We start from the raw sequence: 14,977 nt of genomic DNA on the forward strand, positions 1-14,977 counted from the left end.
CAAAGTACCTAAGCAACGGAGCCAGTAAATGATAAGAAGGTGAGTTTGAGTGGAGGCTTTGGGCGTGGGGTAGAGGAGCATCGAATCTGAAAGATGCTGCTGTCGAGCACACTCAGCATGGGAAGTAGAGGGCCCCAGACAAAATTTCTCTCTTCTCTGCTTACCATTCTCGAGTGGAGACACGAAGAAAATGATAGCACCACCAGTAAGTACTACCCCTGAAAAGGAAAAAAGAAACCAAGAAAATGGAATCAAAATATTTATTACAACTTAAATAAACTTGTGACAGCGATACCTCTTCCTCCTTCCGTATCTTAAAAACGGAGAAGCATCCTTCCTTCCTTCGAGCTGCTGGGACCCGTATACGACGACTACTCGGTAATCACGCGCACCGTTGAGGCACCATGCGTGTTTTCCAAGTGCTCTTGACAATACCCAGAAAATTACAGGAACCTGCTGTTTATTTTTAAGAAAAAGTTTTTTTATCATTTAAATGAAACCTCGGGATAATTATATTTTATACTCAGCATTTATGTTGGCATGGATTGTAAGCTACGTGAAAATAAAAGTTTCTTAACTAATAACGCAATAGTTGTTGGAGAGTGGTAATTGCATGCATTAAAATAAATGAAAGAGAGTCCCAGTAATTGCATGCATCAACGCGTCAGTCTTGTAAGTTAAGATGTGTCATGCATCTTTGACATTGTAGATAATAATATCAAGATGTATTCAAGCAAGCATATACAGAAGGTGGCATGGAAAGTACGAGAAAAAAAAAAAAAAAGGGTGATTATTCTCCCACAAAGCAGATCAAAGGGAATCAATGGTGTCAATCAATCATCTCTTTTCTCTCTTCGTTACTTGATGTTGCTGCACGAGCGTGGCAGGAGGCCTGTCCAAACGGAATATATATGTATATTTATTTATTAATTGAAAGTAAGTACTGTGGTGGGGTAAGCAACCCAAAAAAAAAGTTTATGTTATTTTAGAAAATCATTTTTTTATAATTGTCCATGTACCTCGATCATATGAAATTTGGTTAGTCAATTGATCTAAAATCACTTCACCTGCCTCGTGTGATGCTGGCCTTTTTATTGACTGTTCAGAGCATCAAATTTTAGATGGAAGTAGTTGCTTGCCCTGCTTCATTGCGGTAACGGGTTCGAGAAGTTATTAATGTTTTTGCAAGTTTTTTGTAGTGAACATTAGTCGCAATCTGGGACAAGTAAAAACAAATAAACTGTTGATAGATAAAACTTTTTAGACCTCGGGCTAATTTTTTTTAAAAAATGAAATAAATGTAGAGTATATTATAAACGAGTTTAAATGAATATCTAAAAATTCATAAAATAAATTAATAAGATAAAACAAAATAAAAAGCATTAGTAATGCACCTTTAGCGTCGAGAATAAAAATAAGTAAGTACAAATTTTCAATTATAATGGAGCTCTCATGTGGAAAAATAATAATAAAATAATCAATAATGTAAATTTAGGATGAGATAATTCGTGAAGGTTTGTGGAGAAATATAAATAAATTTATTTCAAGTTAGTATAAGATAATTCCTAGAGGTTAGTTAAGAAATACAAAGTTCCAAGTCAGTATAAAATTTTATAGAAAACACAAAGAATTACCTAGAATTGATTAAAGAGTCGATGGCAAAAATATAATTTTGAGAAAAATTCCAGCCCTCCTCCTTTATATTCACCCCGCTAGCCATTGATGAAAGAATGAGAGCTTCTTCTTCTTTTCTCCATTGTTTTTCTCCAAACCTCTTGTGTACAGACCAAGTTTAGATTGTCGTGTATAGATTACTACAATTAAACTCGGGAACACAAGATTAGAGAGTGTTTTAAGTAAAAGGAAGTGAGGGTTAATGAGAGAAAACAAGAAAATTGAAAGAGAGAAGAGGAGAAACTTGTACAGGAGAAGGTAAATTGGGTTCAAACTTACTTGGTAGAGTATCTCGTACCCTTTAATCCATGTTATTTAATTTATTTTTTTATTTTTTTTGGCCGGGGGGGGGGGTGCATCTATGGTTTTTTCACCTAATATTTGTGAGGAAAATCTAGGAAAACTGTAAAGTTTCTTGTAAAAGAGGTAATGAAAATGGAACAATTAAGAACAGAGTAAATTAGTGATGGTAATTGAAAATAAATCCAAGGGTAATACAGTACTTGAGGGAATAGGAGGGAGAAGGAATTGAGTAAATTTTTTGAAATTTCATGTTATTTTGATGACATGTGTGCGAATTACAAGTGAAGCAGTGAAATTGATTTAAAAGGTAAATGAATTATAGGATTTTATTTTAAGCGCATGGGTTATATTATAGAAATTTGGAAAAAATATACACCTTGATGTCAAATACTCAAGTTTATATCAACTAACATATAAATAAGTAAAAGAAATAAAAATAACTACAAGAAAGACTATGGAGATTCAAAATAATAGAGTCGATCATGAAGACATGTTGACAAGAGAAAAAAGTTAAATGAAATTATGAAATAAATGATTAGCTGACTTGATTTGTGGGTGAAACGATGTTATCAGAAAAAATAACTAATTATGTAGATCAACAAGTATTATAAATTTCTGTTAAAAAATAATAGTTTTTAATTTATTTATTATTGCTGTGTCTTTCATCTCAAACAACAAAAATGATAAATATAGAAAGAATTTTAAAAAAAATTGATAAGCCGGTCACGTTTCATTATGAGAAAATTTATAAACTGATCATATAAATAAGGGAACTGATCATATAAGTGAGGGCCGTTAATTGAAAATCAATAAACCAATTATGTGAATGGGGTTGTTATAAGAAAATTGATAAGCTGACCACGCGAGTTAGCCCACCAATTAAAAATCGATGAGTTGACCATGCAAGAGGGAGTATTATAAAAAAATTGATAAGTCAATCACATAAATAAAGATTACTAATCAGGAAATGATCAACCTACGATATGAGTGGGCTTATCACAAGAGAATTGATAAACAGACTATATAAATATAGATCATTATTGATAATTGATAAATTGACCATGTAAATAGAATTGTTATAAAAAAAATTAAAAAGTTAGCCTAGCAGATATAAGTTATAATTATAAATAGACATTTGAATATTAATCTGTAAAGTTGATATTCACAAAACAAATTTAAAACATGGCTCGAGTTAATGTTACCATACAAGATAGGCCACACTATCAATAAAACACCCGTGTCTCACAATACAAGGTTATCAATGAGAGGTAATAATAAGTGTGATAAAAAAAGTAAATTACTGGAATAAGATTAAAAGTGAAGAGTTAGAAAGTAATTAACATGGTTAAGGATTGATCAGGATAGAATACAAAGGAATTGTGTTGTCGATGATGATGAGGTGGAATTTATTGCAGTGATTTATATAAGTTGGAAATTATTGTATATTTTTAAACTATCTGTGTAATTTTTGTAATTATAGCTTTTATATACACATACACGTATAGATTGAGTGTACAAAGCAGCGAATTTTAGATGGACCAGGTGATGAATGGCTAGCGGTAAAGTCACGTACCCTACCATGCTCACCAGCTACAGTTAACAAAGTTTATACATTTATCATTCTTTTTTGATCGACATACTCACCGTTTCATACCCATTCTCTTCAAAAATTGATTCTCCATGGATGTGTTACACGGTACATGCGTTCCTATCCTAAGCTCCTTGACGAATCAATAATTTATATCAATAAAATTGTGCGAAAATTTAAAGTTACAATGGCTCGTGATTAGACAGACATATATAACTAGGTTCCGCATGTTCTTTAAATTCAATCTTCAAATTTAAATTATCGTTCATCGTGGTTCCTTTTCTGATAAAAGATATTCTCAAGCTAATTTATATTTTTTTTTAATGATAAAAATACGCCCAAAGCTAATTTTGATAAGCTAAAATTCAAATAAAAGCTCTCCACTTCCTGAAAAAACCGAATGGGAGTAGAGAGGAACTCTGTGACGACAACTATGGCCCATGTTGTCTTCTTTTTGACCACTTGTCTTTCTTTTCTTCTCTTTTTATATGTTCACTCAGTCAAATTTGTCAGGTCAATCCTTAACTTTTTGAAGAAAATATGGTTGGCTCTGGATGCTATCTGCATCTCGTGTCACCGTATTTGTCATTTTCGGACGATGGACAAAGCTTTGCAACAGTTTATAGCCCGCGTCTTGATGTGGTCGGAGAGGGAGGGAAAAAAACCAACTATCCTTTTGAATCGAATCATTAAAGTATTCAATGTCAAGCAATATTACCACTCTGTGTAAGATCGGTATCCGGACCCGGACGGAAGCTATCAAACGCACTCGAATAAATGTTGTTTTATCACCAAGAATGAAAGTTAAAAATCTAAAACGTCCTTCTTCATTTTTTATGTAAGAATTAATCACAGAATTTTAAATTTGATTCTATGCCCATAATCAGATGGACTACAGCAGATATTTTAAAACAATAAATTTATAATTAAATTTTGTTTCAAAAAATAACAGATTTCAGATCTCTTGAATTTTTTGGCTACAGAAACCATTCCTTTCAGGTGGTTTTGACGTTTTCCATGGAGAGCGAGCAACTATTTCTCATGGAGGCGTAACATTGCTTAGCTCGGGATACTTGTATATCTAATTAGGATATTGTTTTCTTTGGATACTCAATTAAAAGATGACCCACAACTGGGGGGTCAAATTTGTTGCGTGCCCGGTCATATATTGCAGCAGCTGGCGAAACGCTCAGGCAATTTGGAAATGGTTGCTGATGCGTGTTAACTGCATGTTTGAGATTATTGTAATAGTAGTATTTTTAAGTATTTTTTATTTAAAAATATATTGAAATAACATTTTTTATTTTTTAAAAATTATTTTTGATATTAATACATCAAAATAATTTTTAATAAAAAATCTAAATTTTAAAACAACGCCGGTTTCTAAACGCGCCCTGGGTGCCAACCCAGTCATGGACATTACGTTATGCATATAAAAAAATGGAGGATTTTTTCGGTGATTCATTTTTCATATAAATAGAGATGCAACGATCTTTATTTTGAAAACAATAAAATTATTTCAATTAATAGAATTAGACGACGAAGGAAAACTGTCCCTGATCAACATGCTGTACCCTACCTACATGGCTACATCCATTTCCGCGGGGCCTGGTGGTGACGTAACTTTCTCTGGGTCCCATTCTGGGCGCTAACAAAATTGCAAATCGTTCCTGTGCTCGGCTTGATTCTATCCTCCTCGAAAGGAAAGCCACCATGTGGAATAGCCATGGTGGTGGTGTACGAATTCTTATTTGCTGGGGACATGATCTGCTAGAAAAAGCCCATGGCTTTTGCCACCAGAGTGCTGTCCGCTTTACTGCCTTCCAGTTCCCAGGACTGCTATTTTAAACGGTATCCAATAACATCAATAGCTGTGGCGCACGGATCGTCGAAGATTCATCTGGTTTTCGAGGTAACAAGTGACCACTGGTGCCTGGGCGAAGTGACCAGGTTGGGAATAATTAGTTGTTGGCACCATTACTTTACTTGCCGATGGGTTTGCAGCTCAAACTAAAACTCGAGTTTTAATTCTGTCTTTATTAAATAAAAACAAAATAAAATGGATAAGCTATTTACTGTGTATATAGAATTAGAAATACTGTGGATTATATCGATGTGTCTTTTTACTTCCCGGAAAAATTTACAGGAGTTGTTCTTAGGCGTATTTTCCTAAATTAATTGAGAGCAAACTGGTCTCTATAGACAAGGGTTACTTTCAAGGGTATTTTCCTGGATTAGTTTAGAGCAAATTGGTCTACACACCTTTTTTTTACATAGCATAATAACTATTTTACCCTTAAAAAAATGGCATTTATCTCTTATTTAGAGGCTTTTTTAACTTTTCAGATTCGATTGCACGTCAAATTATTGAAATTACTTCCAGAAGCTAAAAAAACAAATAATGATATGTTGGGGTATTTATGTATTTTCTCTTTGTTTTCCAGTAATAATAATCTGACAAAGAAGTTGATGCATCTTTTATCAAATATATAACATTATTTAAATAATTTATAGGAAGACACGTGGGAGTTTTAGGAAAGTTGTGGTTGCGAGTACAGAGGCTTTGCTTTGCCAGACAGTGCTTCCAAGACGGTGATAAAATACGCTTAGGTCCATACATGCCTAGACAATATGTGTGACTTCATTACCCCCAGTTCGTCATAAACGATCATTTCTTCTTCTTTTTTTCCTCTCATCCTAGAAAACCATGCTGACCCTGTAACATATTCAGTGAAACCATTAAATTAAGTTTTCCTTTGGATTTATTTATTATTATTATTATTAATATTTATTTTATTTAAAATAATTTATAAAATTAGAGTTTATTTTTAATTTCATACTCCATGGGTTTTTTCATGTGTTAAATTTAGTCTTTATTTTCTATCATAATTTATTTTATTTAAAATAGTTTTCAAAATTAATTATTTTTTTCAATTTCATTATCCTTAAATTTTTTCTCTTATCGAATTTTATCCTTGTTTTTTATTGCTATTTTTTACCTTGGATTTTTTCTAATTTATTTTGTTTGTAATTTTATTATTTAATATTAAATTTATCGGATGTTAAGCTTTTTAATTGAATTTAGATATAGAATTAACGAGTTGCAATTTTGATATATTAAATTAGGTTTGCTTGGTTTTTTCTCCTTTTTAAACCTTTTTTTTATTTTATTCCTTATTATTTTTTTTTCTACTAGATTTTTCAATCGTTTCAAGAAAAACACAGGTTGCCTTAAATATTTTTCCAGTCTTTGGTATGTCTGGCTTTTTTTTAAAGGAATTTTTTAATGAAATTAAATTAATTTATTTTAACATTCAACATTAAATTTATTTGGTATTACCTCAGGTTTTTCCCATCTTTGTTGGAACTTATTTTTTAATAGAAACTTTTTAATTAAATTAATTTATTTCATTCTTTAAAATTAAATTCATCGAATAACGAGTTTCTTAGCTGAGTCAGGATATAGAATTTACCCGGTCATGAGTTTAAAAAATTAAACCAAGTTTGAAAAATTTATTTGGATTTGCTTGATTTTTTTTAGTTCTGTCTTCTAATATTTTTTTGTTTTTATGAGATTTTTTGTTTGTTTTGAAAAACTTTAACTTTTTTATTTCTGGTCTCCATTGAATTTACCTTTGTTTAATAAGGAATTTTATTTTCAAATTAAATTAAATTAATTAATTAAATATAAATACAAATACTTATCTTATATTATTTTTTAGTTTATTTTTCAAGTTGGTGTTCTGGCCACGTGAGTGGTCTTTTTTATTATCTTAATTCTAGGATTTTCATACCTTTATCTTATATTTTCTTTGTTGATTTAAAAACGCTGATGTCACCAAATATTTGATTTCAACATTGTAAAAACAATTGACCTAGCGTGAAACAAAACGAGAGCTATCTAGCTAGTTTGATCGAAGCATCTACATATTCCTTAGTTTTCTCTTTCTTTCTCTTTTTTTTTTTTATTATTAGAAAAGGACATTTTTCTTCTTCTTCCAACCGCCAGAGGAATTAAGCGGTAAAACAAAAACCAAAAGCAACCTTTACTGATTTTGTTTTTGTTTCTGGGCTCGGGAAAAGGAACCAAACACGGAATAACAAAAAAAAGGAAATGGTAACCATTATAATTATCAGATAATACAACATCCTGTATAGTGTATAGTAGACATTTTTATCGAGGAGGAATTAAAATAATCAACTCTAAGCAATCCGCATAATGATTTACCTTCATGTAAGTGTGAGACAAATACTATTTCTCTATCTGCTATTGATTATCTCCACGCTGCAAAAATATTTTGCTGGTATGGCAAGTTTCATAAAAATGTGACATTCTTTTTATATTCAAACCAATAGCTATGTTTAATTTTGAAATCAAATAACTTTCAAATTATATATTTGAATAATTACCTTTCACGTACGAGTTCAAAATCTAATCATTGATTTGCATTTAAAGATGCATGTTAACATAATTATTTATTTTTTTAATAATTCACGGTATTGGATTAGCGTATGAATATTACCACTAATCCTTAAATTTATTAAATATATTGCAAGCTTAGCAAGTAAAACACTACAGAAATAATAGATATAAATATTTAAATTTAGAATATAAAAATAAAAAAATTCCTTATTAAAATCGTTAGTCCACGTACCTAGATGACTTGATATAGTTACTTAAAGTCATTATAATTGGTGCTACCAGTTTTAGAAAAAATATTTTTTTCTTTTCTAGAGTAATAAAAAATATTTGTTATTAGAAATATATTTAATTATCCACGTGTATTATAATTACGTAGCAGTTAAGAAAATCATAAAGAGATTATATAGTATTCTACGTCACATTAAATAAATCCACTTAACAGTTCATAATTATTCACTTGTTAATTACAAAGTGAATAGTATTTATATTTTTAAAAGATAATAATGCACCTTTTGAGTTCTAATTAAACTATATTACAGTAACTAACAAAATTTTGGAATGATTAGTTATTAAACGACAGCATAAATGATTACAATTTATAATTTAAAATAACTATAACTATAATTTCTTCAAATAACAATGTAACAAACATGATCGGTAATATTTTGGAAAACATAGAACACATCCAATCCTTTATACTCCAGCCTAAATTCACAGGATTCTTAAAATTTGGACAGAGAAAGTCAAGACTCAAGCTCAATATATTAGGCCACGATCTCATAGAAACCCAGAAAATCAAAGCACATGGCCCAAAACGCAAATCACCACACACATAATTGTAAAACCCGACCTAGCCTAACAAATTATCTGTAGAAATCTAAGAATCGAAACCTGATCGGGTCAATGCTAGCTGAATTTGCCAGAACTTTATTCCGATGAAACGGCCAAGTTTTCAATGACCCGACCATACCAGGACCGACTCAGGTATAAGCCAAAAAATAAAAAACTAACAGCAAAACACTGTCGTTGTGTAAAAATTCTTTAAAACATCTATTCTGTTTGCAGGGGCGGAGACAGGGGGAGGCTGGCAGGGGCCCCGGCCCCTGCAAGGAAAATTTTTTTCCAGCTTTCTTTAAATTTATTTTTAGTATTCTTATAAAACACTGCATAAATCACAGTATTTTGACCCCTCTTAATTTTATATTTTGGTTCCGCCCCTGTCTGTTTGTATCTATTATGATTGTTCTCGTGAAGCTGTGGACTTGCTCCTCTAATTTGACTCCATCAAGGTGTATCATTAATGGGTATCCTTCAAATTTTGTTTTAGTATTTTTTATGAGATTATGATTTGTGGGTTTTGTTTTTAGGATGATATATTTATGTGATCAGAGATGGAAAAGATTAGTTGCAAGAGATTTGGTAAGGTTTTTGGAGTTTATTGTTGAATTTGTAGCTGAAAAGTTTCGGAACTTGATTTTAATAATGCTCCTGATTATAATCAGATATACATTTAATTTATATTTAGTCAATATTAGGTTTATCAAGATTATACAAATCAGATAAGATTGTCTACTAGATAAGATTGCAAAGTTTAACATTTCAATTTAAATAGATAAGAGCTTAATTAATAAGGAAGTTAAAACATGAGGAATTGATTTTTATTAAGGGTGTGATGTGTCAATTTATAAAAAAAAATAAAGGAGACTATAGTGTATTTTTGTTTTTTCTGGTATGGGTTCAAATAAGATATGATGGTATATTTAATCCTTAAAATTTAAAATTTTAATTAAAAAATAAGTTAGGGTGTAGTTTAATTGGTTTGGTCATGGATTTATTATTTATAGGTTACTAATTAGGTTTTATAAATTTTAAAACTATTAAAAATTTATATAATTAAAATAATTAATTGAAATGAATGTAAGTTAGTCAACACTTATATTAATTTAAAAAAAAAACCTTAAAAAAGGAAAAAAATAGAAGAATAGTTCATCATCGTCTTCCAAGAATTATCACCTAAAAAGAAAAACTTAGGCCCTTTTCTCTCCTCTGCAAAACAAGTTACTGATCGGAAAGGTTAGTGTTTTCATTTACAAACACTGCTATTCTCTGGAAACTATCATCTTGCTAAAGTATACTGCCATAAAACATATGTCGGTGGCAAAGTTCGTTGCTTGTGACGCCTGGGTAATAGAAAGTCCTCCATCAAGGAACAATGAGGCTTCAATTAGCTTTTAGTGGTTTTTAAACTGTTTTTATTTCGTTTCCAAAGATAACTTGCAAGTGTGGCTCTTCTCTTCTTCTGTTTTTTTTACCGTGTTACATGTAATTTAATTAATTTTTTTAGATTTTAAAATTAACGAAGATCCTAAAATTAACATAATAATCTTAAAATTTGCAGCGCTTAAATTAATAATTTCTGAAAAGTAAACTAAAGACTGATGAATTATACTTTAATTCTTAAAAATTGCAAGTGTACGCGGTCACAACTTTGGTTTTTATTAGCTGGTTCTCTTTAGAAAGCTAGGCGGGCGGTACAGACATTAGACAGAGATGGCGAATGCCTGAGACGAGGGGGACGTATAATTGACAACGTGGCATGGTTCAAGGTACAAATTCAAGGGTACACAAACCATTAATATTCACATCTAAATTCATAGCTAATAATAAGACTTAAATGAGTTCTGAAATCATAAAAAACCCAGGTTTGTTACCCAAAAACACTACAATCCAAAACCTAAGCCAAAAAAAGACTCCTGCGCCAGTGCTTGTGTGGGAAAGAGAGATGGCGAATGCCTGAGACGAGGGGGACAGCTGGGTTCGTGGTCGGTGATTAACATCATTGGTAAGAGAGAGAAATCACGTCGCTGGAGTTTTTTTGGGGTTGCTGGCTGGATTTTCTTTGCATGATGAAGAGAGGAGAGGGAAATAAGGAAAATTGTTTTGGGGCCGTCGGCAAAAATAGAAAGAAGAGAAGAAAGAGAGCAGAACATGGCTAGTATTTGACCATCTCCGGGGAACAAATAAAGAGTAAGAAAATAAAAATTGGAATTATAATGTCATTTTAATTTGTAATGCAGCGCAGAGGCTTCTTCAGGAGGGTGCTTGAGATAAGATTTCTTTGACTTTAGTCTAAGCCAAGTAAAACACTCAAGACGACGAATCACATTTGCAAAGTGAAGGAGAAGGAGAGAGAATTGATATCTTTTACTCGAGGGTGCCAGAGCAAGAGAAAACAAATTAAAAATAATAATCTCAACAGTGTCATGAGTGTTCAAAACGGTAGTAACAGATTCTTTTTACAGTATTTTTTGTTTTCGTTTGAAAATGTTAAAATAATATTTTTTTTTATATTTTTAAAATCATTTTTTATATTAAAACATCAAAATAATATGAAAATATAAAAAAATATTAATTTAAACATTTTTTTTAAACACAAAAATAATAAATCTTTCCCCATTCCCCATTGAGCAAGACGCTCCAAGAAAGCGACCACTAAACTTAAATTCTTAAAAATCCAGAGCAAATCACTTTCACAAAGCGAAAGAGGAATAAAGGGAAGTGATATGTTTGACTTTAGATTACGTGGCTTCTCTTTAAAGGTGCTAGAGAAAAGGAAATATTTTAAAAAAATTAACAATATCGTTTCAATAATAAATAAAGATAAAATAAAATAAAAAATTCAAAACCACTTTTAAAACATAAAAAATAAACAGGCTCGTGATATTTGTTTCAGAATCCCTTGCTTTTGACTTTTTTTTTTTTAAATCTTCAATGGCTTTTATAACTTTTGACCACGTTTAAAGAAAAAAAAGGAAAAATTATATATATAAAAAATAAGAACTACAAAAAATTAAAACGCTGTCATTTCGTAAAAGTCATTTTCGTTTTAATTGTTTTGTTAATTGACCCGCCGTGTTCACTCCAATAACCTAGATCTTTTATCGGGTAACAGGTAAGATTCTGAACCGAATTTGAACATGCACACGCACCGATTCAGAACTCCTACAGTCACCACAAGACGGTGCTAGGTATACACCATCACCCCATCTCTGCCTTGTTTAAACCAACGCCACCGATCCGAAAATAAAAATAATGCGAAAACCTCACTCGTCAGAGTTTTATATTTACCGCCACCGTCGTTGATTGCAGGGAGGAGAAAGAATGGAGAACAGTTTCAGAGACCGAGTTGATAAAATATTCGGCTCTCTCACGCCCTCTTCTCCGTCAAAACCACAACCTTCTTCGTCTACACCACAACCTTCTTCGTCTCTCCAATCAGGTTTATGGTCTCTCACCGACGATGCGATCGAGAGGAAAGAGAGGAAGAGAGACGCTTCTTCTCTCTCTGCATCCATCGATAGAGACGAAATCCCCTGCGCCGCGTCTTTTGACAAGGTAAGAAAGGGGAGGAAAAAGAAGCACTTTGAGCCTGATGATGACATGGATGAGCTTGATGACGACGAAGACGATGGAGAGTTGAACCGGTCGGAAGATGGTTTGGAGCACTGGGAGATTCGATCTTCGATTGGTTTGGACCCTACTCTTGATAATGAGGTAGAGATTTTTTCTTCAGTCTGTCATGTTTTTGTTAGCAATTTTCTTGATTTGCTCTTCTTAGGCGTCAGAGCTACGGAATTTGCTTGCTTTATTTTCTTCCCATTGACAAATTACTTTAGGCATCCTAGAAACTTTTGAGAAGACAAATGTGACAATGCAAAAATTCTGGCTATTAAAATTTCAATAACTGGAAACAGTATATCTTTGGATTTGTAGGCTTGGCATGATACTAGATCGAGTAGATTGCATTGCTCATTTATTCATTTTAGTAGATGCATAAATTTTAGGTTGAAAATTTTGGTCAGATTCTTATTTTGCATAGCATTATTTCGTGTGTGCGTGTGCGTTTATTGTTTCTTCTTCTTTGGCATGGCCGGCGAATGATGATCGAGGGACACTATGTTATTACTCTGTTATATGTGAAGAGAGCTCGGATTAGGCTAAGAGGCTGATTTTTTATTTTGATTTTGAAAACCATGATCCCTATTAATGGAATCCCACTGAACAAACTTTCTAGTCTGTTCAATATTTCCTTATTTTTTATCCCTTCCAATTCTAAGAAATACAAAAGAATTCTGATGCTTTAATAAACCTGTAAAGTCTGCTTCGAGGTGAAACATACCGTGTAGGTGAATGAAGAAGTCAGAGTATCTTCACATGAAACAATCCCTAGAAAGCTCTCTAGGATAACCAGAAAGATGGAAAGCCTTTCCCCTAGTAGGAGTCTTAGGTTATGTATCAAATTCCTAGACTGGGAAGTCTGAAACTCCCGAATCTATTATATGTAGATGATTATGAATTGTTGGATTGTGAAAAGAAGAGAGATTAGAACTAATTTTATTCCTAGCTCCACTGTCTTTCCTTAGATCTACTTGGTTTCCTTCTTGCTTAGCTGTGACCTTTAACGGAGGCTGACATATACTGGTTTCAACTGATGCAGGAGGAGGAAGATGAGTATGATAAAGTGGCTGAGGGAAGAGAAAATGCTGGAGAGCGACTGTATATGAAGGATGTTACTGGTCAAGGATCTTATTTAAACTATTACAATGTGATTTCCAAGTCATTACATGCTAATAGGGATTCACGTGCCAATCACCTGGCAGCAGAAATTAGGCTGCAAGAAGATCAAGTTGAAGCTCAAACACTAAATTCTCACAATGATTGTGATAAAGGTATAGAATGCCAGGCAAAGGCATCCAACGAAGTTGGTGGCGGGCAACTGAAGTCTATATTGAAAAGGAAACAGTATAATTCAGATTTCAAGTCATGCAAACGTGTCAGGTTTGAACCTGGTTGCGGAACTGTACATAAAGAAGAAGCATCGGTAGACATTCAAGACATTTCCATCAACACCTCTTCAGCAAATGATTTGGTTTCAGAAGATCAATCTTTCACTGTTCAGAATGCTCCTGGAGTTCCAGATTATTTAAGGAATCCTTCAACGTATACCCGTTACAGTTTTGATCCATCCACTGAAGTTGATGAAAAATCCAATACTCGAGCTTATATGGACTTTAGTAAGCTGGTCAAACATTCTAAATCCACGGAATCAGAGCTGGAGGAAGCTTCATCTGATCTTCCAAAATCAGTGACCTTTATCCCAAAGAAAAAGGCAGATGAAATAAAAGCTGTAACTAGTGACAGCATGGTTAAGCAGGATAGGGGACATCATAACGATCACCATGCGCATGCCCCAAACTTCCCTATTAGCATTGCAGCTGGGGAATCCCAAGAGTGTGAAGCTGGTGCCGTGGCAGAAAATGAACCAGAAAGAAATGTCGTAGACAGAAACAGTAGTTTCCACAAACCTGCTCGCAGGTATCGAACAAAGTCAAGCTCAGATGACTTTGATCCTTGATATATTTTGAGGTTTCTGCAGTCCTACTTACTAGATTTCACGAAAGAAATCTCATTGCACTTTCTTATTACCGACCTTATGCCTCCATAGAACCCTGTTTCCAGCAAGTTTTGGGCTGGCTTTTTTTCTACTACCATGCAGGTTATCATGAAAATTTGGTTCATACTGTAAACGAAGGGGATAGTTAAGTATTTGCATTTCCCCTTGAATGAAATCCCAAATTATTATTGTACAGGAGCGGATCTCTTCGCTTGATTTACGCATGTTCTGTTGGAAGTAGGCTCCTGCATCAGCAGATTGCAGGTGTCGTCTGCCAAGCTTGTTTTTATCTGTTGTTTTTATTTCTTGATGATCTGTAAAATTTCTGAACCAGACATGTTAGATTTCTGCACAGAAATCTCATTTTGTTTTCCATAATGACTTCATGCAATTCTCCTTAGTTTTGTTTCACAAGATTCCAAGCCTGGCTGCTTTCCCTATGATGCAGGTTTGTATGATAATGAAGATTTGGTTTCCAACATATATGATATCACAACTCATCATGTGCAGAAGCAAACTCACCTTTTATTATTTG

General features: G+C 32.8%; 1 protein-coding gene across 1 annotated transcript; it reads left to right on the top strand.

Annotated features, from left to right (window-relative positions):
- Positions 1 to 11,866: 11,866 nt before the first annotated feature.
- LOC105123095 (uncharacterized) lies at positions 11,867 to 14,853 on the top strand. Its single transcript, XM_011022575.1, has 2 exons — positions 11,867 to 12,542; positions 13,486 to 14,853. Exons 1-2 carry the CDS (start codon positions 12,150 to 12,152, stop codon positions 14,401 to 14,403), a joined length of 1,311 nt encoding a protein of 436 aa, XP_011020877.1. The 5' UTR covers positions 11,867 to 12,149; the 3' UTR covers positions 14,404 to 14,853.
- Positions 14,854 to 14,977: the final 124 nt, after the last annotated feature.

This window comes from Populus euphratica, unplaced genomic scaffold, assembly GCF_000495115.2.
Source record: "Populus euphratica unplaced genomic scaffold, PopEup_1.0 scaffold8.1, whole genome shotgun sequence".
NCBI classification, from domain to species: Eukaryota; Viridiplantae; Streptophyta; class Magnoliopsida; order Malpighiales; family Salicaceae; genus Populus; species Populus euphratica.